Genomic DNA, 27,098 nt, shown 5'->3' with positions numbered 1-27,098 from the left:
TAATGTTAGCATGTTATATTTATTTGGAAAAAATGTTCAGTATCAGACAGTTGTTTTGTCAGTGAACCTTGTGAGTTCTAATGGAGCCAAATTTTATGATGTTACTTTTGTTAAATGTTGCTGTTATCCCTGGCTTTATATGAGTAGAGGAAATCTCTGCTAGCTGCTAGGCTAATTTATACAACTTAAAATGCCATAGGCTTGTGCTAAAAACATTAGCATGTTGTACATGTGGGGAAAACGTGTCCAGCAAAAGACAAGTGCTTTGTCTGTGAATCTTGTGAGTTGTAATGGAGCCGAATTTTATGATGTTACCTTCGTTACATGTTGCTGTTATCCCTGGCTTTATATGAGTAGAGGAAATCTCTGCTAGCTGCTAGGCTAATTTATACAACTTAAAATGCCATAGGCTTGTGCTAAAAACATTAGCATGTTGTACATGTGGGGAAAACGTGTCCAGCAAAAGACAAGTGCTTTGTCTGTGAATCTTGTGAGTTGTAATGGAGCCGAATTTTATGATGTTACCTTCGTTACATGTTGCTGTTATCCCTGGCTTTATATGAGTAGAGGAAATCTCTGCTAGCTGCTAGGCTAATTTATACAACTTAAAATGCCATAGGCTTGTGCTAAAAACATTAGCATGTTGTATATGTGGGGAAAACGTGTCCAGCAAAAGACAAGTGCTTTGTCTGTGAATCTTGCGAGTTATAGTGAAGCTGGTTTGTGTACTTGTAACTGAAAATGTTGCTATTAAGCCATGTTTAATGTGTGTGTTGAATCAACTAAACTTGACCAGTGTTTTGGAGGTGTAGCTGCGGAGTGACACAGACCCACCACCGCACAAATATAAATGCTCACAATGGTGTAGACTACATGTGTAGGTTCTACATACAGCTGACGCACAAGTATAAATCCACCTTTACAGTAATTTGAGTGACATTTCGCAGATGAAGGCCAGACGCCTGACACTTGTACCCCTGGGCCTGTGCCCAATAAGCCTGTTCAGTAATCCACCCATGCCAACTCCATCCCTTTTCAGCCCCCCCGCCTCCATAAATGTATCAGGAAAGAGAGCAGTGACCATTGTTTAAATGTCAGTGATTAATACACATGGTAGAATCAGCTGATGATGACCGTGTCCTGACTCACGAGGATGGATGAAACATCTCGACACTGAGATTATAAAATGCATTTGAGGGTGCATTTTCCTCCTCTCTCATGCATTCAAAACACTCATGTTGAATTAGCTAAATACCTCTTGGGATTAACTGAATTTTAAGCAACATAAGGCTGACGGCTGAAACAGTTTCTCCTGAAATACGGATTCAAGGCACAAATGACTTTGTTGTTTTTCCATACTTGTTCTCCAATTGAATTTCTGGGACGTTTTGTCAGCAGAGATGTATTTAATCATAACTCATCCTTCTTCAAAGCTTATGGGCCAAATTTGATTGTAGAACTTGGGCAAAGCTACATACTTTGGGGAAAAAATGATTAGGCCAAGACAGTTTATAGTGTCCATACAATAAAACGGTCTCAGAGGAAGGTGCTCCCTGTCGCTCAGCATTTAAAGCCTCACTGACAGCACAGAGAACAGCATCAGTATGATAAACTTGAGAGCAGTCTGTAATATCCTCAGTGCTATTTGCTCTGTGTGCGGTGCTGATTCTCATAACAGGAACAGTGCCAATTAAACTGATGTAAACGTCTGCAATATTGCCGCGCCCAAATAGTACTTGCGCTTATATTAACCTGATCTTAAGGGTAATGTGCATTCAGTGTCCATTTGCTTTGTCTTTACCCCCCATTTGCTGTCATGTCCGGACATATTTGACTTTATCATCCAGGCCAGAGCAGTAAACAGTAACCCCGCAGACACCCCTCCCATAAAGTGCCTCATGACTGACTCAGCATAAGGCTTCAGGCCTGTTTTAAAATGAATAGCTAATTACTGTTGGCTCTTGTGGTTATTGAGTGAGCATTTGTCTGGTAATAGGCCCTCTTGAGCCGACTAAAGTACATATTAAGGGTTCAGGTGCAGCTGTCATTGTCCTGCGTGATTGAGTTCCCCCGTTTTTTAATTTTTATTTTTATTTTTCATTTAATTTGATTGTAAATGAGGCAATTGTTCAAAGAGACTTGGGCATCGCTATTGCAGGAAGTGTGGAGCCATGCCATGGAAATATCTATTTGCAATCAAACCAAGTCTACTCAATTCAGAATTGTACGTTGCACATATATAACACCTGCTGTCAAAAACAAAATGGATGCTAATATTTTGTCTCTCTGCTGTAAGTCTGGAAGCTACAGTCAATGTTTTTGGCTATGTGTGAAGCTACAGCTAGACCCTATGTGCCTCTCACTGGGTCACCTGGATGCTCATGTTACAAATATTAAACATAAGAGACTCTTCAATCTTTTGACTTTTGCTTCCAGGAAAAGTATTCTGCTCTTCTGGACCAAGGATGCTGCTCCAACAAGGAAGTCATGGCACAATCTTTTAATGCATTGTATTCCCAATGAATATATCTCTTGTATGCTTCATTTCTCAGCAGAAGCTTTTTATAAAATCTGGGACCCTTACTGAAAGTACATTGGGCATACACTGTCATCTTCATATTACAGGGGTTTCCTAATTCGCCTCAACCAGTATCTGTATGTTGCCGGTAAATCAGTCTTCTTGTAACCTTGCAATTTGTCTATTTAGCCTATTTATTTGTTTGTTGCTGCTTTTGTGGTTGTAGGAGGTAATGAAGGTTGGGGATGGATGTAATGCCCACTATTTATTTAATTTAATTTAATTTAGTTGATTTAATGTAATTAATTCAATTTAATTTAATTTAATTTTTGTCATGTCATTTCCAAGCTGCTTTGTTCTGTGCTGTATGTAAAAAAATGTAATAAATGTATTCTTAAAAAAAAAAAAGATTTATTCATTTTTATGAAAATAGAAAAGACCAAAACTTACCTGATGAGTAAACAGAATAATGTAGAAAAATGTCCTCAGTCATGTAGTGATATAATGCAATACAGTATCATAGCTTTATTGTCATTATCAGCACTGTAAAGTCATGAAGTCTATGGATTAATTAGCTCTTATGAGGAATTAGAGCAATGGGTGACCCCTTGCTAATATTTCAGTGATAAAATTCTCCTGCAAAATACTCTAATTTTCTCAAATTAACTCATTCTCAGCAAAATTAATTATTATTTTAGCTACTTTAGTTAGATTGCAATTATTCTTATCATATATTAAATTTTCTGCAGTTAATGGGAAACCCCATCGTAGACCGTTTAGCTTAGCAGAGCATGAAGCCGGTATGTACACATGGCTTAGTGCAGCTGAGCGGAGTGTATCCTCTTCAAAACCCCATTCATGCACCCACTGGATTTTAGCCACGGATGATTGCAATGCAATCCACCCCGTGCAGATTATCTTCTGAAACTACAACAGGAAAAGAGGGAAGCGGGCTGAATTTCCTCCCATTCCAGCCACAGTATTAGTGGGCACTGCTGCTCAAGGTCAAGGTGGCTTTATAAGCCAAATAGGCTGAGCTGAGCGCATTATTGTTGGCATTTTAATCTCCCCATTTAAGAAAAAAAAATAATAAAATCCCCACATGCACTATCATCATTTAGTGAATATATATATGGAGAGAATAGACCGGTTTGTTCCATTCATTCACTGTCTGTTCTATTCTTGGAAGGAGAGGCAATCTGGCATGTTGTTATTAGGCCTTGTGGTGGAATTTCCCGTAGCAGCAGGACTCACTCGCCCCTGAGTCTGTGTGTACAGTAGCTGACTGAAGACGGGGAGTGAGCCATAAACAGAAAGTTCAAGTGAAACACAGGTGCTTCAAAAAGTCAGAAACACAAATAACTATATAGTTGAATAGTAATGAGTTTGAATGGGACTAAAGGAAATTTAAATGATACCTTTACTCCCCTGTGGCATATAATGGCTTTAGTATATCAGCAGGGGTTTGGTCAGTATCAGTGACTCAGTGATTACTTCTCCAGTCTCCTGCTGGGATTCCCAGACATCAAAACAATCATTTGCAGTTGGATAATGTCATGTTTTGGCACCAAATTCCTCCGCCCACTGGAATGTCAAAGCACTCTGAGCCCCTCCTACCTTGTGTATTACCTCAAATAATCAATATGATGCATGTACAAGCCAGTGACTGCCATAAAAGACATTTTTGCAACATGATGCAGGACATGTCACTCCCTTGTTATTCATTCCTACTGTGAAAATGTGACTTCATTCTTCGGGGTCACCAGCATCTGTCACAGGAGGGTGGAGGGTGGAGGCTGAGCCAGATATCTGTGTTGGAGGGAATAAGCTCTATCAATGTTGTTACAGCTCCCAGTGGTCACAAGGTTGACAAAGGTCATGGGTTGCACATGTGAGTGAGCGTTTCTCCTGTACATTTAATATGTCCTCTAATTTTGGTGACACACAATTGCGAAAATCATCTTTTGCCGTGATTTTTGGAAATGTTAAGGCAGCTTATCAGACGCACACAATTGCAATACAAGTCCACGCTTTGACTTCTGGCACTATATCGCTCTCTCCTCCCTGCAGAAACCTTGTCATCACTTTATCTGGACTCAGCTGTTTTCCCCTCTGGCTCCCAGTGTAATGACCTTTCCCCACCAGCCAGAACACAGAGTCACTCCCCATTTTCCATTGTAGGGCTGAAAACTCGTCTCATCAAGAGGGATGTCGTGTCACCCACTCAGCCTCCCGTCTGCCATGGCTTCCTCCTCTATTTGCACTTCTCTTGAAAGAAATCTCTCCCAGGCTTTTTATTTCTTAGCATGGCGTGTCTATCTTACACAATTACAGAGGCCCATGCCGTTCCCTGGGAAGTGTGGTTTGATGCTTTGCTCTCTTCACTCTGCCTCACACCCTGGGTTTACTTGTTTTGTGATCTCCGTCATCTGGGAATTGAGGGGTATTTTTCTAACTGCCCTCATTATCAGTAACAAGGGGATGAAATTAACTGTCAGGTAACAACAGTTATTGCCTTCAGATAAATTTGTAGCAATTTTCGGTAAGTGCAGCTTTCAAGTCACCAGTCAGTGAGATGGGTTTACACTGCAAGCTCGGGTCTGGTTGTACATTTGATTAGAATACATCGTTCGCTTCATGAAAAAATGATGACTGCATTATTGCTCAGCTCTTACACACAAGTAATTGAATGCTAACTCATTAAAGACTCAATGATTTGTTTCTTAACAGAGTTTTTGAACCTCCGAGTCTTGCTGGATCTGTAAACCACCCACTCCTTGAAATATATCCAGTTTTGTGAATGTGCCAAAAAACTTTATATGCAAGAAAATCCATAACTGTTACAATAAGATCGATAAGATAAAGCTCTATTGATCCCCAGGGGAAATTAGCACAGACAGCAACAGTAAAATAGAGAAAGTATAATAATAAATAATACAAGGTATGTAAAAAATAACCTAAAACCAGAATAGAGTAGAATAAAAATAAAAAATACATGAGAGATTTAGTATGACACAAAACCAGAATGACAAATAAAATGGACAGTATAAAGCAGACTCTCATAAACAACATAGATAAACGTTGTTAAATATTTACATGTTTGAAAAGGAGTGGGAAGAACACACGTATATCATCCTACCGCTTCTCTATAACTCAAACAATTTACTAATTTAATAATTAACATATACACAGCTCATATTTTTTGTTATTCTTGTTATTGTTATGAATGCTATTATTTATTTATTTTATGTACCGCTCAAAAATCCACCCAGGTATAATGTGAACAGTGGACACTAGATTAATGATATGAATAACTAATGGCACTTTGTGTTTGTCTGTATGAAGATATAATAACATTTTAAGACAGAATATGATGCAAAACAATCTGAACATATTAGAAGTTAGCATGCTGACATAATGTATTGAAATATAAATGATGATGTATGGGACAGGAGATGTAGTATAAGGTGGAAGTACTGTAAAGAAAAGAAGACACACCTAGAAACAAACACCAAACACTTGAGGGTGGGACGAAGGCCATTTTGAAAAGATGGGCCCTCAGGGGTTTTTAAAAGTTTCAAAGGAGACTGCAGACCATGGAAGAGAGTTGGAGGCTCTACTTCACAGGCACAATCACCCTTTGTTTTATTATAAATATAGCATACTATATAACAGTAATACATATTAACATATATCAGCATCAGTGTATATATTTTAGGTTTATAATCCAGCAGTCTAACAGTCCAGTAGAGATACAGTAGCGAGGAAGAGTAGTGTGAGTGTCTCAGTGTACCACATACTGTGGAGTTCACTGTGAAGAAGACAGGTTTATAAAGGCAAAGAGGGAGGAATTATAAATAACAACTAAACTGGGATCTACTTGTGTGTCATATGTGTGTAAGTGAGTGAAAATGATGGTGAATGCAAGACTGAGTGTGTTTGTTTCATGATGTATTGTACAAATACTGTGTTTTACCTTTTTTTTCCTGTAGGGGGCAGTGGCGCTACCGAGTTGAGTTGACTCTGCCGAAAAACCACAAGTAGAAGAAGAAGAAGGGGGCGGGGCTTGGTGTTTGAAAGTGGCGGGCAGCATCAACATTCATCTCAAAGATAGCAGTGTAAGTACACGGGCAAAGAACCGAAGTTGATCAAGTTAGCGTCAACGAGTAACATTTAGAAGTAGACGGTTTATTAGGAGTGTTTGATATCAGTGCGGAACGCCATCAGCCGGAACCGCTGAATGCCGTTTTCGTGATAATTTACCGTTAGCAGTGGAGTAAACGTGAAAAGGTACGTTAATGTCAACGTCTTGCTAACAATTGCAGCAAGCTAACTTATGGTAGTTAACGGTAAACTGACAGCAACTTTATCAGCCTTCCGCTGGGTTGGAGACGACGTGTTTGCTCACAGTGCTTATTTTAAACTCAATACAAATGCACTTTAACTCGTTTTGCAGTGCGTCTGAAACGACAAGTAACGTTTAACGATATGACGTTAGCTGACTGGCTTTACGTTATGTGTCGCAGTTAGAGGGTGTATCTCTTCCAGCCTAACACCGGATTTTCATATTGCTTCTCAAACATCTCAGTTCTGATCTGTCTGAAGGAAGGGATGACCTTTGGGATTATGATGTCATCTTCAGACAACCAGGCTCCAAATAGCCGGTGAATAATGGAGCAATTCATTGGACACCATGACAACAGCCATGGTCGCGGGGACATTTTCTGTTTCACCACTGGAAGCTATAACTTACCACCAGAATTAATCAGATGATCTGGATGTAACGTCTCTTGGCGTGCACCCAGAGAAACATCCCTTTTGAAGTTCATTAATGTGCAAGATGCAAAATTAGTCATCTCAACATAATGTCCATTATTGCACTTAATGTAGCCAGCTTTCAACAGTTCTGTCTCTTGTTTATTTTTCTGCATCAATGAAGTGATGCAAAATATCAGTGTGCATTCACACTTCATCACACAGCAATGTAAGATTTCATGTAGAACATAAATATCAGCTGCAGTAATTTGTATTGGAGCTGCTTGGTACAAGATGTTATGCAAAAGGTTGGGGACTCCATTATAGTAGATTCATATACAGTGCATTTAAAATACAGTGAAGTGTCCCAGGGATATGGTATGAATACAGATATTGTAAACCAATTATAAAGTATCTGATGTTATTAAATGTAAATACAGTTGTCTATGTGGTTGGCTATAATCCTGGCCACTGTGGTAATTGGTCAGCTCACATTGCTTTCAGTGTAAGAAGTATTTGGGTGTCCAGTTTTCACCATATACAACCACTGACACACTAGGGGTGTCACAATACAATATTATTAATATTTTAAATGTATCGTGATATATATTGTATTTCGATAACATGTTGTGATTTATTGCCTTTATTTCCAACTCTCCCCAAAGGAAAACTTTGTCAGCATCTGACTTAGCTCATAAGATAATGTTCAACCAACTTTAGTCATTTTCTATTGCGGCAAAATATATCAAGTAGACTGAAACAGTAATTGATGTTATTATTCTATTGGGTTATTTAAGTTATTTAATGAAAAAATCAATCCTTGGCGTCAGGGTAGGAAATCAGCACCAGCCACTAGCCAAATGCAGGTAAAATATGCAATTAGCTGCTAGATTTCCTTCACTCACCAGCTGAAAAACCAATGGTAATCTATTGAGAGGCTGATAGCTTTTGGAATCCACCAGCCACAGTGGCAGGTAGACAAAAACGTTAATTTCCAACCCTGCTTGGCATGCGTATATGAAACAATATTTTCAGGCAAAATTTTATGGTACTGTGCTATATTGATCCCCTCCCCTGGTGTTGTTTTTGGTTGCTGATGTGTTGTCTGAGTGCATTTTGTCTGTTGATGAAATATTATTACACTTCACTGATGTCCGAGTAATGTGCATACATGCCACGCTAATGCATATGACACTTAACCATTCAACCATAATGTACCAAGTTCACCACATTCAGTATAATTCAGTGATGTCGCTGTTTATTACATTTTTAATACAGTAAAAATTAGGGCTACAATGATTAGTCAACCAGTCAATGACTAATCGACTATTAAAATAATTGGTGACTATTTTAGTAGTTGACTAATCAGTCTGAGTCATTTTTCATAGAAAAGTACTATAAAAGTCCCCCAAAAAACTCTTATTGCAGCTTCTTACATTCAAATATTGGCAGCTTTACACACTCTCCCATGACGATGAACTAAAACCCTTTGGCCTGAGTATGAAACAAGACATTAGATGACGTCATTTTGGGGTTTGGGAGAGACAGACCGACATTTTTCAACATGTTAACAAATTTTTTGATAAAATGATTAGTCGACTAATCGAAGAAATAATCGACAGATTAGTCGACAATGAAAATAATCGTTAGTTGCAGCCCTAGTAAAAATGGTAACCTTGACCTTTATCAGGTTTTAATGTCTTTTGTTGGTATCATACAATAAAGAATCAGCAGCAGCTACTGTCATTTAGATATTTTCTGCAGTTCATCTCTAAGTCCGTCTCCTAAATTCAAGCAATACATGTCTGTTCACATGTTTCATAATTAACTGAACAAAAGTTAATGTATCTCAGTATCTGTCATTGCAGCTAACACTGTGTTATTTGAGTGGTGTCACTTAGAGAAAGTGAAGTTTTATCAATGTTTTCTGTCCAATCAGAAATTGTCATTGCATTTTTTCTTTTGTCATACGACTGCACTGATATTGCTCGGCTTCATCTCCTCTTTATGTTTCTTTTATCACCAGGTAAATATTGGAGTCTTGCATCATGACAAACGAGGATGATAAGGTGATCCCAGTGCGGGTTGCCTTGCGATGTCGCCCGCTGGTGCCGAAAGAAATCAACGAGGGATGTCAGTGCTGTCTCACTTTTGTGCCTGGGGAACCACAGGTCTGTGCTCAACACACAGTTTGAGAAAAAACTGTTTCCATCTGTTTCAGAGTAATGTTTTCACCACCTCTTTAAAGCCTGAACAGCTACACTGTGCTGCATGTGTAAAAATTGTTGTTTGTTTTCAGGTGATTGTTGGCACAGAGAAGGCGTTCACCTATGATTATGTATTTGATCCCAATACTGAACAAGAGGAGGTCTTCAAAACCACTGTGTCCCCGTTACTGTGTGGGCTTTTCAAAGGTAGCTATAACTTTTAACATAATGCTTTTCTTGAGTTCGGTAGAATTTTTTTGTTTTGTTTTTACTCCTCCTGGGAGGTAACTGTGCAGGTTGTGCAACATCAGTTTCAATTGGCATTTGGCTGCACACAAATGAAAAATATAATTTTATTCTCTTTTAAATCATTTTGTATCCTCACTGAATTGTGCTTTCTGTAGGCTACCATGCCACAGTTCTTGCATACGGACAGACGGGATCAGGAAAGACCTTCTCCATGGGAGGAACATACACATCAGCTCAAGAGAATGATCCTTCAGTCGGAGTTATTCCACGAGTCATCAGAAGGATCTTTGAGGAAAGGGAGAAGAGGACAGACTGTGAGTTTTGCCTGGCAGTATCGTACCTGGAGGTTGGTGGAAATGTTGTTTATACTGTGTTCTTATGTCATTTAGAAATGAATTGCGTTCCTCGGCATTCAGCACATGTTGGTGCAGCTGACAGCTGCAGCTGGCCTTTTAAAATAATTCACTTGAGCTTTTCCTTTTTGATTGTAGATCTATAATGAAGACATATTGGACTTGCTGTGTGCATCGAAAGATAAACCTTCCCTCAGCGTTAGGGAGGATCCTAAAGAGGGCATTAAGGTGAGTAATTGACATTTTTACAAGAACGAACGCACATATTGTCACATTTCTTTGAAGCTTAGAACCAGCTAGAAAGTAAACTTGTTCTGTACCTTGTAAATCACATGTTAAAATATAATATAGTGTGTCTGCTTTGGTTGTGATCGGAAATATCCTGTTTCCTAGATTGTGGGTTTAACTGAGAAGCAAGTGTTCTCCGCTCAAGAGATGGTGGGCTGTCTGGAGGTTGGAAATTCTGCTCGCACTGTGGGCTCCACGGCGATGAACGCTGCTTCCTCGCGCTCACATGCCATCTTCACCATCACACTGGAGCAGCGCAGAGGGACAGACAAGTCAGTTTGGTGGTCTTTTGTCGCACAATCACTTTGGCTAATTTTAGTACCCTTTAAGTGGGATTTATTCTTGTGCATCAGCTCTATGCAGAGCCTACGCAGTTGTGAGCATTTATACTTGTGTGGTGGTGTGTCTGTGTCACTCTGCAGTTACACTTCCAGAACACTAGTCAGCGGCGGGGTTTCTGTGAAGTGCTGTAAAGTTTTGTTGATACAAAACACACATTAAGCACACATTAAACATGGCTTAATATAGAGACAGTTTCAAGCCCAAGTACACAAACTGACTTCACAGTACAGTAACTCGCAGGACTCACAAACAAAGCATGTCTTTTGTTGGACAGATTTTTCCCACAGATACAACATGCTAATGTTTTTAGCACAGGCCTATGGCCTTTATTTAAAACTGCTTTGTATTGCTATGGCTCACAAAGCAACATTTGACATTCAGCACTATCTTAGTTGTATTTTGTCTAATCTTTGGTTGCAGAACTGATTCCATTGTTTCAAAATTGCACCTCGTGGATCTGGCTGGTTCAGAGAGGCAAAAGAAAACCAAAGCGGAGGGAGATCGTTTAAAGGAAGGTAAACTAAGTGTGCTTTTCATCATTTTTACTCAATTAAAAGTTGTCGGCCTTAATTTCTGATTTTCCCAGTGACAAATAGCGTAGTATATTATGTCTGTGTTGTCTCTTTGTGTCCTTAACTACGGCTTTTCTGTTTTGATACTGTTCATTTTCATCTTCAGGCATCAGCATCAATCGTGGCCTTTTGTCTCTGGGTAATGTGATCAGTGCCTTGGGGGATGAAAGCAAGAAAAACAGCTTTGTTCCTTACAGAGACTCCAAGCTCACCCGCCTGCTACAAGGTAAGCTTTGATTTGGATGTTCAAAAGTGACTCGGTGGTCATTAGTGTAAAAGACAATCCTCACTTTGAGGATCTTCAAACATGAGCAAATTGTGTTTAAGCACACACGAGGCTGCTTCTCTCACTTCTATTGTCTAATGGCAAGTTTTTCATTCTGCTCAATTGATGATGTGTTTGCTGGCAACTAGTAATGTAGGATCTGCATATGGCTTTACCTTTTTATTTGTTTAATGCAAAAATGGCAGCCTAATGACATCAGGCAACAAGGCAACATAGTAAATGATTTTACTAGGCACTTTAGTCATTTCTTTTCTGCTTGTTTCGTCAGATTCTTTGGGAGGCAACAGCCACACTTTGATGATTGCGTGCGTCAGTCCTGCAGACTCGAATCTGGAGGAGACCATCAACACACTGCGATATGCTGACAGAGCTCGCAAGATTAAAAACAAACCAATAGTCAACGTTGACCCCAGAGCTGCAGAAATGAGCCGTTTGAAGCAACAGGTACAGACATTTTTGGGGGAAGCAGCCAGATCTCAAACAGCCATTGGATTATGCTGCATGTTCATTGAAGTCGTTACAAGGGAGAAATCTTTTTAAGATTGATAGTACAGAAAGTATACGGTACACACCTCACCTATTACCATTTAAATGTCTTGATTTATACACTCGTTTAGGTTCAGGAGCTGCAGGTGATGCTCCTTCATGCCCGTGGAGGAGTCGCTCCGGTGCTCTCTGGGTAAGACATAAAGTTCACCCAATAAGCTGACGTCCCAACAGGATGTAGGTTAAATGCACCTGGGGTACGTATTACCCGTAACAAAAGACCATAACGGTTACTCAGTCTCTCCGTTACAGGCCAGAGTCAGCGGAGAATGTGACGAAGCTGTTGGAACGGAATCGCGCTCTGCAGGATGAGAACAATAAGCTGAGCAGGGAGCTGAGCGAGGCAGCTGGACAGACTGCCCTCATGTTTGAGAAGATCATCATGGTGAGCCAGGCTGTGACAACATTTGCAAATGTTTCCTCTAAAGTTATGATTGAAAGCTGATACTGTGAGTGATGATGTGTTAGTTTTTTCCATGGATAGAAAAAAAGCCAAGACAAACAAAACAGATACAGAAATAAAATATAAACTGGTTAAGAAAAAAGCAACACTTTATATTAGTTTGCAGTCTGTTTATTTTAGATATCGTCTCTCAGACATGTCACTGTTTTGCATCTCACATTGTGTTTACTTTACTTCATAGACCGAACATGCAAATGAGAAACTACAAAGCAGAATGGAACAACTGCGGGACCATGCCGCGTAAGTTTACAGGGGCAAGAAGCCAGGAGCTTCAGGGCGGGTCTAACACAATAGTTGAGCTATTCTTGTTGGATAGGATCCTACGTGCTCATTTTCAGGTTCATACTTGTTTTTGAAGTTTCTACTTGAACATATTTTAATGGTCAAAAAACACTTTATTTTCCTCAAGCTGTCTGTGCTGTAACACCTGTCTTCACATTGTGTCTGAAATGCTCCGTTTTAGTGCCGGTCTCTTTAAACCCCCTCCTGGAAAAAGTCCAGTCTGCTCTGACCTGTCACCACTTCCAGGTCTTCCAGATCTTGGCGTCTCTGTCAGTGCAGCAGGGGGGGAATGTAATCAAGAATAGCAACATTTGCTATTGTGAAATCCCCATTAAAAGCTTCGTAACATGAGTGGACATTTTCCATCAGGAATCTGATCTGAAATCAGGGACACAATTTACAACATTGGCAACAATTTACAACATTGGCAATCAACTTAAGTAACCTATATTTTATATTTTATCTACAAGTGCACGTCACACACTGAGCAAGCAGCCTGTTAATGACGCTGTGGGCTAATGGGCATGTAGCTACTTCCATGTTTCAGATGATACGTCATGTTTGTAGTCGACCAATGAAGATGAGTTTACATATCACCTTGGGTTCGTCCTTCACCTTCTCAAAATGATCCCACACTTTGGATTTCCTGCCCAACATGTTATTAACTAGCCTGTGGAATAACCGCAGGTACCAGCCCTGGAAATTAACCTGACTCCTGTCTGACTGCTGAGCGTGGCCACTTCCTGTGTCTGTCCTTTCAAATGAAATTCCCACACGGTCCAGCCATATAGGTTTTAATTTATTTTGACAAGGCACAGCTTTGTTAGTTTGTTTGTTTGTTTTTTCTGTGACGAAGTGACCAATGAAATCTTGCTAACTAATGACCTCTCGGCACGTTTGGTCGACTATTTGGAGGCAGCCCAACTATGACATCATACTGTAGCCAGAGTAGAAAACACTTCGGAAACAGTGTTCAGAATGGTCTGAAGCCTGAGGTTTTTGCTCACAGGGATTACTTCTACATACATGTTCACACTTTAAATTAACATCCTTTATTATGACACTATATATAAGATACAAACATGGAAAAGTAAAATTGATCCTCTATGAAAGCTTTGCTGGGTTTTTAATTGCAGAAGTCAGTTTTCAGCTGTTTCTTCTTTACCACTGCCACATTATGAAACCATGCTCTTTATTTACCTTTATATCAGATGTACAGTGGATCTTGAGAAGTTGTTGGAGACTCTGGAGGACCAGGAGCTGAAGGAGAATGTCGAGGTGATGAAGAACCTGCAAGACATCATCTTGGAGCTCAAGGTACACAAGTCATCATACATTATAATCCACTAAATGACAGCATGTTCACAATACTGAGTTTCATTGCTTACTGTTTGTTGGTTTTCAAAGAATGAGAGTGCAGGCATCGCTGCCTCCATTGATGCCATGGCTGCAGGAGAGGATGGAGCTGATGTCTCTGGGAATGGCAGTAAAAATGGGGCAGATGAATCTCCTACAGTATGTTAAAATGTTTCTTCTCTCAGTGATGTTTTTAATTAAATCTACTCTAATACAGTCTCATATTTCTTTAATTGCATACACAAAGATACATTCCTTCACCTCAGCCCTTATTTTTTTGCTGCTTTGCGAACCAAATGCGAATAAGATGTTTTCTATCTGTAACACACTTAACAGGATGTCACCGGCATTGTTGGGAAGGACTCCCCGGAGGCCTTTACAACCCGTCATGCACTGCGGCAGGCCCAGCTCTCCAAGGAACTGATCGAGCTGAACAAAGTGTTGAGCTTGAAGGAAGCTTTTGTGAAGAAAATGTGCCAGAACGACACCCAGCTGGAGCCGATGCAGTCAGAGCACCAGGTAAGAGGATTTTGCATCCATGTTTGACTCTCATAGTAATTTCAAAACCACCTAAATTTCTGTTGTTTAATTCGATACTCTTATAACACTGTCCTCTTCCTGACCTGTGCCAGTCACTTTCACTGACACTGCGTAAGACAGATGAGCAGGGGATGAGGATATACACTATGCAGTGTCTTTAATGACAGAAAGACAAATGTTGACTTTGATGCACGAGTGTGCCTGAAAAGGGGAGTATTTCGGTATACCAGGGTATTTAGAAATCCCGATGCTATGATTTTCAATACCGTCATACAGTACAGGCCAAAAGTTTGGACACACCTTCTCATTCAATGCGTTTTCTTTATTTTCATGACTATTTACATTGTAGATTCTCACTGAAGGCATCAAAACTATGAATGAACACATGTGGAGTTATGTACTTAACAAAAAAAGTGAAATAACTGAAAACATGTTTTATATTCTAGTTTCTTCAAAATAGCCACCCTTTGCTCTGATTACTGCTTTGCACACTCTTGGCATTCTGTCCATGAGCTTCAAGAGGTAGTCACCTGAAATGGTTTTCCAACAGTCTTGAAGGAGTTCCCAGAGGTGTTTAGCACTTGTTGGCCCCTTTGCCTTCACTCTGCGGTCCAGCTCACCCTAAACCATCTCCATTGGGTTCAGGTCCGGTGACTGTGGAGGCCAGGTCATCTGCCGCAGCACTCCATCACTCTCCTTCTTGGTCAAATAGCCCTTACACAGCCTGGAGGTGTGTTTGGGGTCATTGTCCTGTTGAAAAATAAATGATCGTCCAACTAAACGCAAACCGGATGGGATGGCATGTCGCTGCAGGATGCTGTGGTAGCCATGCTGGTTCAGTGTGCCTTCAATTTTGAATAAATCCCCAACAGTGTCACCAGCAAAACCATCACACCTCCTCCTCCATGCTTCACAGTGGGAACCAGGCATGTGGAATCCATGCGTTCACCTTTTCTGCGTCTCACAAAGACACGGCGGTTGGAACCAAAGATCTCAAATTTGGACTCATCAGACCAAAGCACAGATTTCCACTGGTCTAATGTCCATTCCTTGTGTTTCTTGGCCCAAACAAATCTCTTCTGCTTGTTGCCTCTCCTTAGCAGTGGTTTCCTAGCAGCTATTTGACCATGAAGGCCTGATTCGCGCAGTCTCCTCTTAACAGTTGTTCTAGAGATGGGTCTGCTGCTAGAACTCTGTGTGGCATTCATCTGGTCTCTGATCTGAGCTGCTGTTAACTTGCGATTTCTGAGGCTGGTGACTCGGATGAACTTATCCTCAGAAGCAGAGGTGACTCTTGGTCTTCCTTTCCTGGGTCGGTCCTCATGTGTGCCAGTTTCGTTGTAGCGCTTGATGGTTTTTGCGACTCCACTTGGGGCAATTTTAACAGTTGTCCAATAGGGCTGTCGGCTGTGTATTAACCTGACTTCTGCACAACACAACTGATGGTCCCAACCCCATTGATAAAGCAAGAAATTCCACTAATTAACCCTGATAAGGCACACCTGTGAAGTGGAAACCATTTCAGGTGACTACCTCTTGAAGCTCATGGAGAGAATGCCAAGAGTGTGCAAAGCAGTAATCAGAGCAAAGGGTGGCTATTTTGAAGAAACTAGAATATAAAACATGTTTTCAGTTATCAGAGCAAAGGGTGGCTATTTTGAAGAAACTAGAATATAAAACATGTTTTCAGTTATTTCACCTTTTTTTGTTAAGTACATAACTCCACATGTGTTCATTCATAGTTTTGATGCCTTCAGTGAGAATCTACAATGTAAATAGTCATGAAAATAAAGAAAACGCATTGAATGAGAAGGTGTGTCCAAACTTTTGGCCTGTACTGTATATACAGGTGCTTCTCTTGCTATTAAACTCATTGTATGTAGTGTACAGCATGCGCTACCAGAGGTCAGGGGTATGAAGGTAAGAAAAAATAGGTACTGCCCAAGCTTAAATGAAACAGAATTAGGAACATGTTTGGCTTGGCTTGTGCAGGGTTTAGCTGCATTGGGGATCTATAACTCAAAGTGCAGGACTGTTGAGCTCCACTCATGCTTCCCCTACATGTGTTGTTAGTCCAAACACACAACTCTTACTATAATAATGCTCTGCAAGTGGTGTTTTATTTTATGAGCAGGGTTAGGTAGTCACCCCAGAGCACATTTCCATCTAAATATTTTTCTGTTTAACAGGAAGAGGAAAGAGAGGAATTTTGTTCTGGAAAATATTTTTTGAGACACATACTTAGTATATCACAAGAGATGAATGAACAATTAACACAGGGACAAAAAATTAGAACCTGGAAAATGCATTTTACAAGACAAAACTGTATTAGAACATTGCAGAGAAAAGTTGCAGCAGTGTGAACAGGCCGGTATGAGCGCGACTCACGGTGGCTGATGGTGTCACCTACAACTCAACTGGTCAAATCGCTGGCAGCTGGTTTTAGAACGTAAAGCAAGTCACCTGCTTTTACAGCCAATCGGCTTGTAGTGAAGTCTGCTGGTCAAGTCAAAATGACCACAGTTGGCGTGTTTGCTTTCGGTGACAGATGCTACGTCCCCGCTGAGCCCTCTGTTTCTGTCCTCATGGTGTGCCAGTGTCGGACGGTGCGTCACTTTAGCCAGTATCTCACTATAACTATCCTCATTCATATTTTAAGAAGCTACAAATTATAGTCAGCCACAAAATAAGTCTGAAAAGCTGGAAATCAGAACAGAGGTACAGAGGGTTGTTGCATAGAGATGATAATGACGTCATCTTATCTAGTTGCATTGGTGTGAACTTGCAGGTTTTTAGAACATTGCAGAACTCATCTCATTGCGAATCTTTGGTCTGATCTGGGCTTTAGATTTCACTGCATGATGCTGAACCATCCGCAAGTTAATGTGAGTGGTCAAGTATGACTCTCATCGAAACACCTATGGTACCAGGTTCTCATGAGAGAAAGGGCAGGTTAAAGTATAGCATTTTTGTGTGCTTATATTAATTCTGAACCACACGTTGCAAATGTTGAGAAATGATGGCCATGTTTTAAACTTCTTTGCATTGTGTCCTGCAGAAAAATGTACAGTCTCTACAGACCGCAGTGGATTCTCTGCAGAAGGAGAAAGAGGACCTTGTTTTGGCACTTCAGTCTGCAAAGAAAGACACTAACCAGGCGAAGTACGAACACTAGATATTAAAAGTAACCTCGCAAGCCTTGATTTTTTTCCTTCCTGCTTCGCCTGACATCTGACGCCACCTTCTTGTAGGCTCAGTGAGCAGCGGAGGAAGAGACTGCAGGAGCTCGAGGGCCAGCTTGTGGACATGAAGAAGAAGCTTCTCGATCAGTCCAAACTGCTGAAAATCAAAGAGTCCTCTGTTCAAAAAGTTGGCAAGCTCATGCAAGAAATACAGGTAACCAGTGAATTTCTTTACTTTAATCTATTCTGTCAAAGTTATATATGGAACAAATTGCAGTGACAATGTGTCTGATGTATTTGGCCCTTCTGTGGGGAGATAAAATTGTTTGTAAAGACCAACTTTTCCTGTTTATCCCATGGCATCACCACATTCACTGAGTTGGCATCAAGTATTGCTGATATTTAATACCATTTGTTACGTGTAAACCACAGATGCCAATTCAAAACTTAATAACGCTGTGGTCTCACAGGCTATGAAGTCCCAGCGTACACAGTTGATGAGGCAGATGAGGGAGGACTCTGAGAAATTCAGACACTGGAAGAGCAAGAAGGACAGAGAGGTGCTGCAGCTGAAGGAGAAGGTTTGTGGAGAGACACTGCAGGACATTTTCTTTCACCAACATTTCATTCATAAAATCTTGCTGCTAAATTCTTTCCTCCTTGCATTTATTAATTTATGTCCTTTGGCTTCATGAACCTCCCACTTTATTTTTACCTGTTTTTCAGGATCGTAAGCGCCAGTATGAGCTGCTTAAACTTGAGAGGGATTTCCAGAAGCAGGCCAACGTTCTGCGCCGTAAAACTGAGGAGGTGAGGCCTCTTCGTTTGCTGTCTGTGTAATCTATAAAGTAGGATGTAAATATTGTATATTATATTTTAAATGTGTCACTAATTTGTACCAGTCACTTCCCTTGTTTCTCAATAGCCCCTGTAAATGGAAATTATCTAAGGCAGCTTATTACAATCTTTCCCCGACAGGCTGCAGCTGCAAACAAGCGGTTAAAAGACGCCCTGCAGAAGAGAAGTGAGGTAGCAGAGAAACGCAAAGATTTCCATAACAGAGGAATGGAAGGAGCTGCTGCAAGAGTTAAGGTAGTAAAACTTGCTTCTAGTGCGACTTTGTCGTCTCAAAGACTTGTATTTGGTTTGCTAGACTGGACAAAGTGCAAAAAAGCATATCTTGTTATCACTAGGGATGCACAATGTATCAGCAGCAGTTATATTATTAGCTGAGGTGTACAGAAATGCAGTTACTGTTTATATAATGGAATTTCAGTCAATAATTTCGTCTGATAATGCAGAACATGCCTAAAACCTGGTCCTGAATGTGGACTTATACCCCTCTGCCTTTCCATCCTGTCCTCTCTGTCAGTGCTTGTTGCTACAACAAAACTAGCTGGTTTCACATAACCATACAGAGCTCATTATTCTAATAGGAAATTGTTGTGAACAGGCTGAAAACAAACGCCACCTGTACTAATTTTAATGGTTCAGCTTGATTGGCAATGTATCAGATTAGTTGAATTCTTGTAGACTTTGAGTCTGAGTCTTTTGACCTCAGCAGCAAAGGAGAGGATGAATGATGCCACATGGCTGTGAGCCAATTTAATAAAACAGACTTTCCAAACATTGGATGGACTATAACGGCTTTATGTAAGCATTAATTAAAGTTATTCTAATGTTTTTTAGTCTATATGCAGCCTATATGCAGCCTATATATGCTTGTCAATAAGTTTGACATTATTATAAATATTAAAAATAGATAAACTATGCCTAAACTGTTACAAAACTGTTTGAAATACATTGATGTATTTACTCTAGTGATGGTGAAGGATCTCTATGATGTGATGTTTCACTAGAAAAAAAGTTCAGTCAGAAAATACGTATTTGCCCTCCTGACATTTTTGTGTTTGAAAGATTGTCGGCCCTGAAATTCCATCTCTAATTATTTCTGATGAAACACTATCCTGCTTTAACCAACAGTTACAAATACACTGAAGTATAAATAGACCTTAAAGAATCCACGTCAGACCAATGAGAGTGTTGCTGCCTTAACTCTGTGACTGTATTTGTGTGATCAGACATGGCTTCTCAATGAAGTGGAGGTGATGGTCAGCACAGAGGAGGCCCGGCGCCACCTCAATGACTTGCTGGAGGACAGAAAGGTCCTGGCTCAGGAGATCAACCACCTCAAACAGCAGATGGAGGCAGGGGACCGACCTGCTGCCAAAATCAGGGTGAGATGGGATTTCTCTACTGTTGAGCATGCACAAAAATACGCAACAAACTGAGAATAAGTGAGACATGCATTGAATCTGCGAAGTACAAAGAGTCAGTGCTTTGTGGTGTCCTTCCATGCAGCGTCGCACACTGATCATCTCTGAGCTGGAGACCCAGGGGGCGCTGGAAACACCTCTGACCAAACAGGTGGAGAACCTAGAGACAGAAATGGGCCTCAGGTGAGTCTCACAAAGCAGCCCAGTCACTGCATTAATGTTTGCGGTTAAGATTTTGTGACTCTTTCAAACAGTATCAGTTTAACAAAAGATATCTACAGGACAGACTGAACTGATTTTGTACCTCAATGCAGGAATTATTAAGATTCGCAGAGTGATTTGTATCCCAACAGAAACGCCCAGATAGCCGACCTTCAGCAGAAAGTTCTCGTCGCAGATGGCGAGGGCCGTTTGAAACAGCGCATTGATGGCATCACAAGCATCGTCGAGGCCAAATGTGCCCTCAGGGTCCTCATGTCTGAGGTGAGCAACTGCTAGCAACTTTTTTATATTCACATCTGTGTGGTAAATTAGTAATGGTACATTCATTTGTTGCCGTTACAAAAATATCACTTTATTCCCTTGTCTTTAGCTGGTGTCTGCTAAAACAGCCAGCGCCAAGCTGGAGAGTGAACTCAAACAGGAGACGGGGAATTCACAAGATTTAAGGCGGATGCTGGCTGAAGAGAGAAACGTGATGTCAGCCATGGACATGGAGCACCAGCAGCAGCAGGTGGAGCTGGAGCAGAGGCATCAAGAGAAGGTGCTCATAGCCTGTAGTCATATACCAATTTGCATTCCCTTTCAGAGACATGCAAATTTATGAAACTTTATGTTCTATTTATTTTTTATTTATTTTTTCCCGCACAGGTCCTGTACCTCCTCAACCAGCTACAGAGTAAACCCATATGTGAAGAGGCCGATGAAACAAAGGAGAACAATGAGGAGAGTTCAAGGGAGAAGGAGCTTCTCCAGCGCCTCAAACTTCAGGTTGGTTTCCATAAGCTGAAGAGAGTTTCATCAACCTTTCACTCTGCATTTCTCCTTGTTTTTTATGAGAAGCAACAATTTAATCATGTAGCTATTTGTAACATCATTTTAGGAAGAAGAGCTTGAAAAGCTGCGTGAATTAAGTGAGCAGAACCAGAAACTGGTGGAGCAGAATGAGCAATACAAGCAGGTAACCTTTATAATTTAGTCCAACATTACTGGCCTCCATCTGATTTTATTCTTTAATATTTTCATGTTAAGGTGAATTGTCTCAAATCTCTCTATTTTTTTTTTCCCTCCACAGAAACTCTCACTGCTTCACCTGGCAAGTGGAAAGAAAGTCCTTGTGCCTGTGACCAACAATGAAAGGAGCTCAGACGACTCGTTTGAGTATGTTCCTCCAAAGGTGAGTTATTCCAGATATTCTACCTTCGTGTTTGTTGAGTTTAGATGTCCTTTCATCTCCTGGTGTTTATTTTTTGTTCATATATATATATATATATATATATATATATATATATATATATATATATATATATATATATATATATATATATGGGGTTATTATCTCAAATGGCTCACTGTTGATGGAAGCCAAGAGTGTTGATTTCTCTTTGTCTGCGTGTCTACCAACGATAGCCTAAAGGGAAGCGCTTCACCACAGCTAAACGTAGCCAGCACAGTATGGCCATCAACATTGAAGAGCTGATGTCGCCCAGTGAGGATGAGGAAGCGGACGAGGTGGAGGAGGATGAGTGGCGTCCTGACAAACCTGAGAAGGGACGCAGAGCCTCAAAGAAACCAAAAGCGACTGGGGTAAGACTGATCAGGACAGGGGTCATCTTCAAACTGATCATTTGTGTGTGAAACTACGATGCTCAGACTGTGATCACGGTACTGAGAAGTTTCTCTCGCTTCAGTGTGCGTGTAAAGGTCGCTGCAGCAACAAGCAGTGCAGGTGTCGCAAAGGAAAGATGACATGCGGGGAGAACTGCCAGTGTGATCATGAGAAGTGCAGAAATATGGATAACCGGGGGCCTTCTGAGGTAAGTTAGCTTTCAGTAATTGCTGAAAAAGTACCTCAAATCTTGCTAATGGTTCATGCAACAAAATTTTTGTATTAGTTTTCTGTTTTTATTTTTCAGTAATGAGACTTTTGATTATCAATGTGTGCGGAAACATTTGCAACTTTGATTGTCAGGATGTGTTTTAAACACTCCATGTGAAATGTTAATTTACATTTGGCATAATGTAACTGCTCCGTACAGTAAAAGATCATCAGAACAACGTGTTTCTATTAATGAGTTCCCATTAAAACAACACACACGCTACACCAGCCAATATAATATCATAGAAGGCAAAACATATTGGTAATTAATGTAATAGTAGGGATGCACCGACTGTGACTCCCGAAGGAGTCCCGGGCAAGATCTGTTTGCCCCAAAAATGTAATGATTGAGAAACAGTGTCCATTAAACTAATATTTAATAATACTAATAATATTTATAACATCATCAGTTTTAGAATATTAATAAATAGGTACTAGTTTAACAGTTTATTACATAATATGGCATTCATGACCACAGACATAGATGTGTTTCTTCTGTACAGTTGGATTTGACGTTTCAATCAAGAAAACCTCAATTTGCTTTGATAAATATTTTGGATTCTTTCATGAATATGAAGTATTGTTCTCAGTTTTTTGACTTTTACTCTTTTCAGGATGTAAGCCAGACAGAAAGTGTTTCCAGAGACTCTGTGTCTCTCCAAGATCCCGCGTCTGTCAGCCCTGACAACACCACATTCTTCAAGCCGCCATCTTGCACTCCCACTAAGAAGGTGAGCCTGCCCCTTCTGAGGACTCAAGCGAGATTTATACCTGTACCTCAGCTCTATGCAGAGCTGACGTCGCAGCCTACGCACATGACCTACGCCGTTGTGAGCATTTATACTTGTGTGGTGGTGTCTGTGTCACTCTGCAGTTACACTAGTCGGCGGTGGGGTTCCTGTGAGGTGCTGTGAAGTTTAGTTGATTGAGAACACACCCAAACACACATTAAACACACATTAAACATGGCTCAATAGAGACTTTTTAAAACACAAGTACACAAATCAGCTTCACTATAACTCACAGCATTCACACAAAGCACTTGTCTTTATCCGGACAAATTTTCCCCACAAATACAACACCGATGTACTGATACGCTCTATTTCAGGTGCTTAAAGAAATTGGCGACATGGGACATCCCACTCCAGACCTGAAGTTGGTCAGGAAGCCCATCCTGCCAGAGCAAGAGGAGGACGGTGACGACGATGACGAGGACACAACAACAGTCAGCTTCCTCAAGAAGAAGAAAAGAATCCTGACGAGTTTTCAGAACAGTTTTTTCTCGGGATGCACTCCGATCAGAGAGGAATCGTAATCAGCACAGAGCAGGGAGCAGGGTAGGGCTTTTTACTTTAGACGTCCATGTGTGTTTGATTAAATGTTTTGTCAACGTGTTTTCAGTCTTTTTTTATATGTGACTAATCTGTTGTGTACTGTTACATGAAAGTAGCTGTTGATTTTGTTTTCTATAAAGGGTAAGGAAAGGACCGTGAATAGCATCGGATCTTTTACTGGAATTAACAATGAGATGATGGAAAAGCCTGTACATAAGATTTTAGTTCAACATGATAGATGACACTTCCTAGAGCTGAATAAAGTCTTACAGTGAAATCGTGTTTTTAAAAACAAAGCATTATTCCTTTTTGTCTGACTGTGCACCTGTGTTTACTGTCTCAGCATCATAAGTGATGGAAAATAATTTATTTCATTCATTAGTCTGTTATGATGTTTTACATTGTTTCTTAGCGACACTTAATTTTTAGTGACTTTTTTTACGTTGAAAAAATGAAATCTGAAACTGAAACTCTACATCTAATTTTGTACTTCAGTTAAGGTTTTACTTTTACCTGTGTAGCACCCCCTCAAATCCCCCAAAAGCTCAGAACAAAATAACTGCTGCTTATATTTACCAATTTATTTTTGTTTCCATCTATATCTACACGGACTGTGAAGCCTGAGGCGTTGTCTTGACTTTGAATTTATGTAGATCTTGATCTCAAATTTAGTGCACTATGTCTTTATTCACTTTCTTGTTATGGCGTTTACCTGTCACGTTTTGAACCTCACAGTTTGTTTCAAATGCTTTCTGGAGAGCTAAGGGCACAGATGTCAACACGATTTCCTGACATGATGTTTTTAGAATTGGGTGAATAAAATAGTGTAATTATTATGCAACTAAGCTGTGTCTGTTCATAATGGTTTAAGATCAAATGAGTACAAATGATTCTGGAAACTGTCTTTCTGTTAAGCAAAAATGCCAAACATTTAATGGATCCACAGGGTTCCCACATTCATAAAATTCCTGTTTTTGAATATGTTTTTGAATTTTGAATAAATATTGTCTTAGCTATTATTTAAAATATGTTCATAAAAATCCCAAAACAAGTCTAACATTGTGCCAAATAGATATACATTAGCGTACACAGCTAGTTGGCAGCAGGAATGTCTCAGGCCCCGATCACAGCACAGTAGGTTGAGGGTGAAAGGCTGTCAGCAAATAGTTAGGCACAGGGAAACAGAGATCTGTGTGGGTACATGAGACCCTAAAAAAGAGGATGGATCATTGGGAGTACCACCAGTTGGTCCAGGAGCTTCTTCTCCATGATGGGTATTTCCAGGCATATTTTAGGATGACTCGGGGGCAGTTTGACAACCTGCTGTCTATCATCGGGCCGTATAGCTCTGGGTATCCAGCAACCACTATCACCAGATTCTCCTCCATTGGTCACCATCTGTATACTTGTGATCAGCACAGAAGGCCTGTCTCTCAAATCATCTGATTGGACAATGGGGAAAAAATGACCAAAAAGAAAAAAAAGACGTGGTGCTTTTCAGCTCTGAGTTGAAGTTTTTTCAAGTCGAGGAGTTCACAGTGCTCCGGCAAAAACACCAGGCGTGTCACAACGTAAAAACTGCTAGCAGAAAGCTTCATTCTCATTAAAAACAATTATAAAAAGACGTCTCCAGCTTCTAGAACACTTTCTGTGTGAGCTGAGCAAGTGAAGTTAGCAAACAAGTGCTAAGAGTTAGCTTCTCAGCAAGTACCTGGGAAGCGTGTGTTAAAAATATATTGCTTTCAAACGGCAGCAAGTTGGCAACATGGGGAAAGCTGCTGTGGTCAGCCATGCTGAAGGGAGGAAGCATCAAGACAACCAAAACGCTGCTCAACAGACTGCCAACAACTTCAACTGACTGAAGGACTGAAATGAAGTCATGAAAATTGAGTAACATAATACAGTAACATATGGAAAAGTTGAGAAAAAAGAATTGATGTTCTCAAGTGTTTAATGACTTGCTTCTGTTCTGTTTTTGTAAATAAAATTATTTTGGGACTTTGGACATTTGTTATGTGCACTTCACTGTAGAGCCTGGCCTTAAAAGATTGATGATTAACCAAGATATGTGATGACTGGGACAATTTACAGCTGAAAAATAAAAAACTACAAAAACTACAAAAAAACTACAAAACTACAAAAAAACTACAAAAACTACAAAAAAACTACAAAACTACAAAAAAAACTACAATACACAATACTTAACTATCAATACAAATCTTGGCCATTTCTGTCCTGCAATTTTCATGTGAAGCAGATATAGAAACACCTTCGACAATCTAATATCAGCCGATATATCAGTACAGCAGGTTTTCACATTTCCTGTCACTTTGATTGCCAGGTAGTTACTAATTATATCATTTTTATTGTGCCATAATAACACTGGCCATCTTGTCAATAATATTTTCCAGTTGTTTATTGATCGTGATGAAGCTCCCAATGCAAATAATAGCAGCATCTATGAGCTGTTTGGGAAGGACTGCAGTGATAATAGCAGAGCAGCAAAGAAGAAATCATCACACACTGTGAAAGTAGCCGCAGCTGACAACAAGAGACTGATGGGATGGCTTCTGTTGCGGCACAAAACATTGTGTGCGGCACAAAGCAAGTGGATGTGGCAAAATAACCTCCACATGAGTCACTGTAGTACTTTTTGTGTGAAAGTGTGTGAACAATTGTTCTGCTGTTGATAAATGTGGACCCCCTGTAGAGTTTTCTCTGTTTTTGGATTCTTCCATCACCTGAGGCGTGCCTAAACTAAGTTTCCTTCACAAATTCAACATAACACAGGGCGAGTAATTGATATACACATGATCATTTGAGGGGTGAAGTGTTCCTTTAAATATTATTAAAGCTTTAATATCCTCTGTAGAACACTGAATACACAATTATTTGAACAATAAGTAGTTATGGCAGCAGTCTGATTGTTACTGCCTCAGCACAAGTGGATCATAATACACCTGTGGGGGGCTGATACAGTATTTCATGAATCCCAGTGGTTGTTGACATTTCTGGTTTTCAGCTCTCGCTACGCAGCCTGTACTCTATGTGGAATAAAAGCTTTCCACCCGATGGGATTTCAAATCACTGCCAGTTCTTCTCTAGAACTCTCTAAACATTTTCACCTGAGCTGACATCAGATGCATCTATTTGTTTATGAAGTAGTAAGATGGAGGTGAGGATAAAGGACAGTTTATAATGGTTACTCGTACATCTGCTGGCTCTGTAGCACCTTCCGACGGTAACAGGTCATATTCGAGAAAAAGAAAATGAGGCCGGGGTCACTCAATTTTTTTTTGCTTGTCTGACTCCCTTATATACTAGTCTGGGGCCGTTAGTGGCCGTTTATGGATGCGCCTTTCCGTCAAAATAAAAGCACCAAGCTAATAAAAATGCGGTGAAACTTTAATTTAAAGAATATAATTTACAAGAAAAGCCCCAAGCCATTAAG

General features: G+C 40.2%; 1 protein-coding gene across 2 annotated transcripts; it reads left to right on the top strand.

Annotated features, from left to right (window-relative positions):
• Positions 1 to 6,578: 6,578 nt before the first annotated feature.
• Positions 6,579 to 25,620, top strand: kif4 (kinesin family member 4). 2 transcript variants are annotated; one of them, XM_049593133.1, is made up of 31 exons: positions 6,579 to 6,636; positions 9,300 to 9,444; positions 9,573 to 9,687; positions 9,885 to 10,075; positions 10,221 to 10,310; positions 10,476 to 10,642; positions 11,133 to 11,227; positions 11,391 to 11,510; positions 11,839 to 12,014; positions 12,188 to 12,249; positions 12,369 to 12,501; positions 12,761 to 12,819; positions 14,073 to 14,178; positions 14,269 to 14,376; positions 14,554 to 14,736; positions 17,816 to 17,919; positions 18,009 to 18,153; positions 18,410 to 18,520; positions 18,666 to 18,749; positions 18,918 to 19,031; positions 20,021 to 20,176; positions 20,301 to 20,398; positions 20,569 to 20,698; positions 20,808 to 20,978; positions 21,086 to 21,205; positions 21,318 to 21,395; positions 21,510 to 21,611; positions 21,845 to 22,021; positions 22,126 to 22,251; positions 22,928 to 23,044; positions 23,422 to 25,620. In XM_049593133.1, exons 2-31 carry the CDS (start codon positions 9,322 to 9,324, stop codon positions 23,626 to 23,628), a joined length of 3,768 nt encoding a protein of 1,255 aa, XP_049449090.1. In that variant the 5' UTR covers positions 6,579 to 6,636; positions 9,300 to 9,321; the 3' UTR covers positions 23,629 to 25,620. The 2 variants fall into 2 exon arrangements, with proteins under 2 accessions (XP_049449090.1, XP_049449089.1); XM_049593132.1 differs by having other exon boundaries at positions 6,604 to 6,808.
• The last annotated feature ends 1,478 nt before the right edge of the window (positions 25,621 to 27,098 follow it).

Source organism: Epinephelus fuscoguttatus, linkage group LG12 (genome assembly GCF_011397635.1).
Source record: "Epinephelus fuscoguttatus linkage group LG12, E.fuscoguttatus.final_Chr_v1".
Classification (NCBI taxonomy): Eukaryota; Metazoa; Chordata; class Actinopteri; order Perciformes; family Serranidae; genus Epinephelus; species Epinephelus fuscoguttatus.
This window is presented reverse-complemented; position numbering and strand designations above follow the sequence as displayed.

Bases quoted from the DNA above. Each gene is read 5' to 3' on its own strand.
- kif4 (XM_049593133.1), top strand. From the start codon at position 9,322: ATGACAAACGAGGATGATAAGGTGATCCCAGTGCGGGTTGCCTTGCGA. The intron at 14,179-14,268 runs GTACACAAGTCA...TGGTTTTCAAAG, and splicing joins ACATCATCTTGGAGCTCAAG to AATGAGAGTGCAGGCATCGC. The intron at 20,979-21,085 runs GTGCTCATAGCC...TTTCCCGCACAG, and splicing joins AGCAGAGGCATCAAGAGAAG to GTCCTGTACCTCCTCAACCA.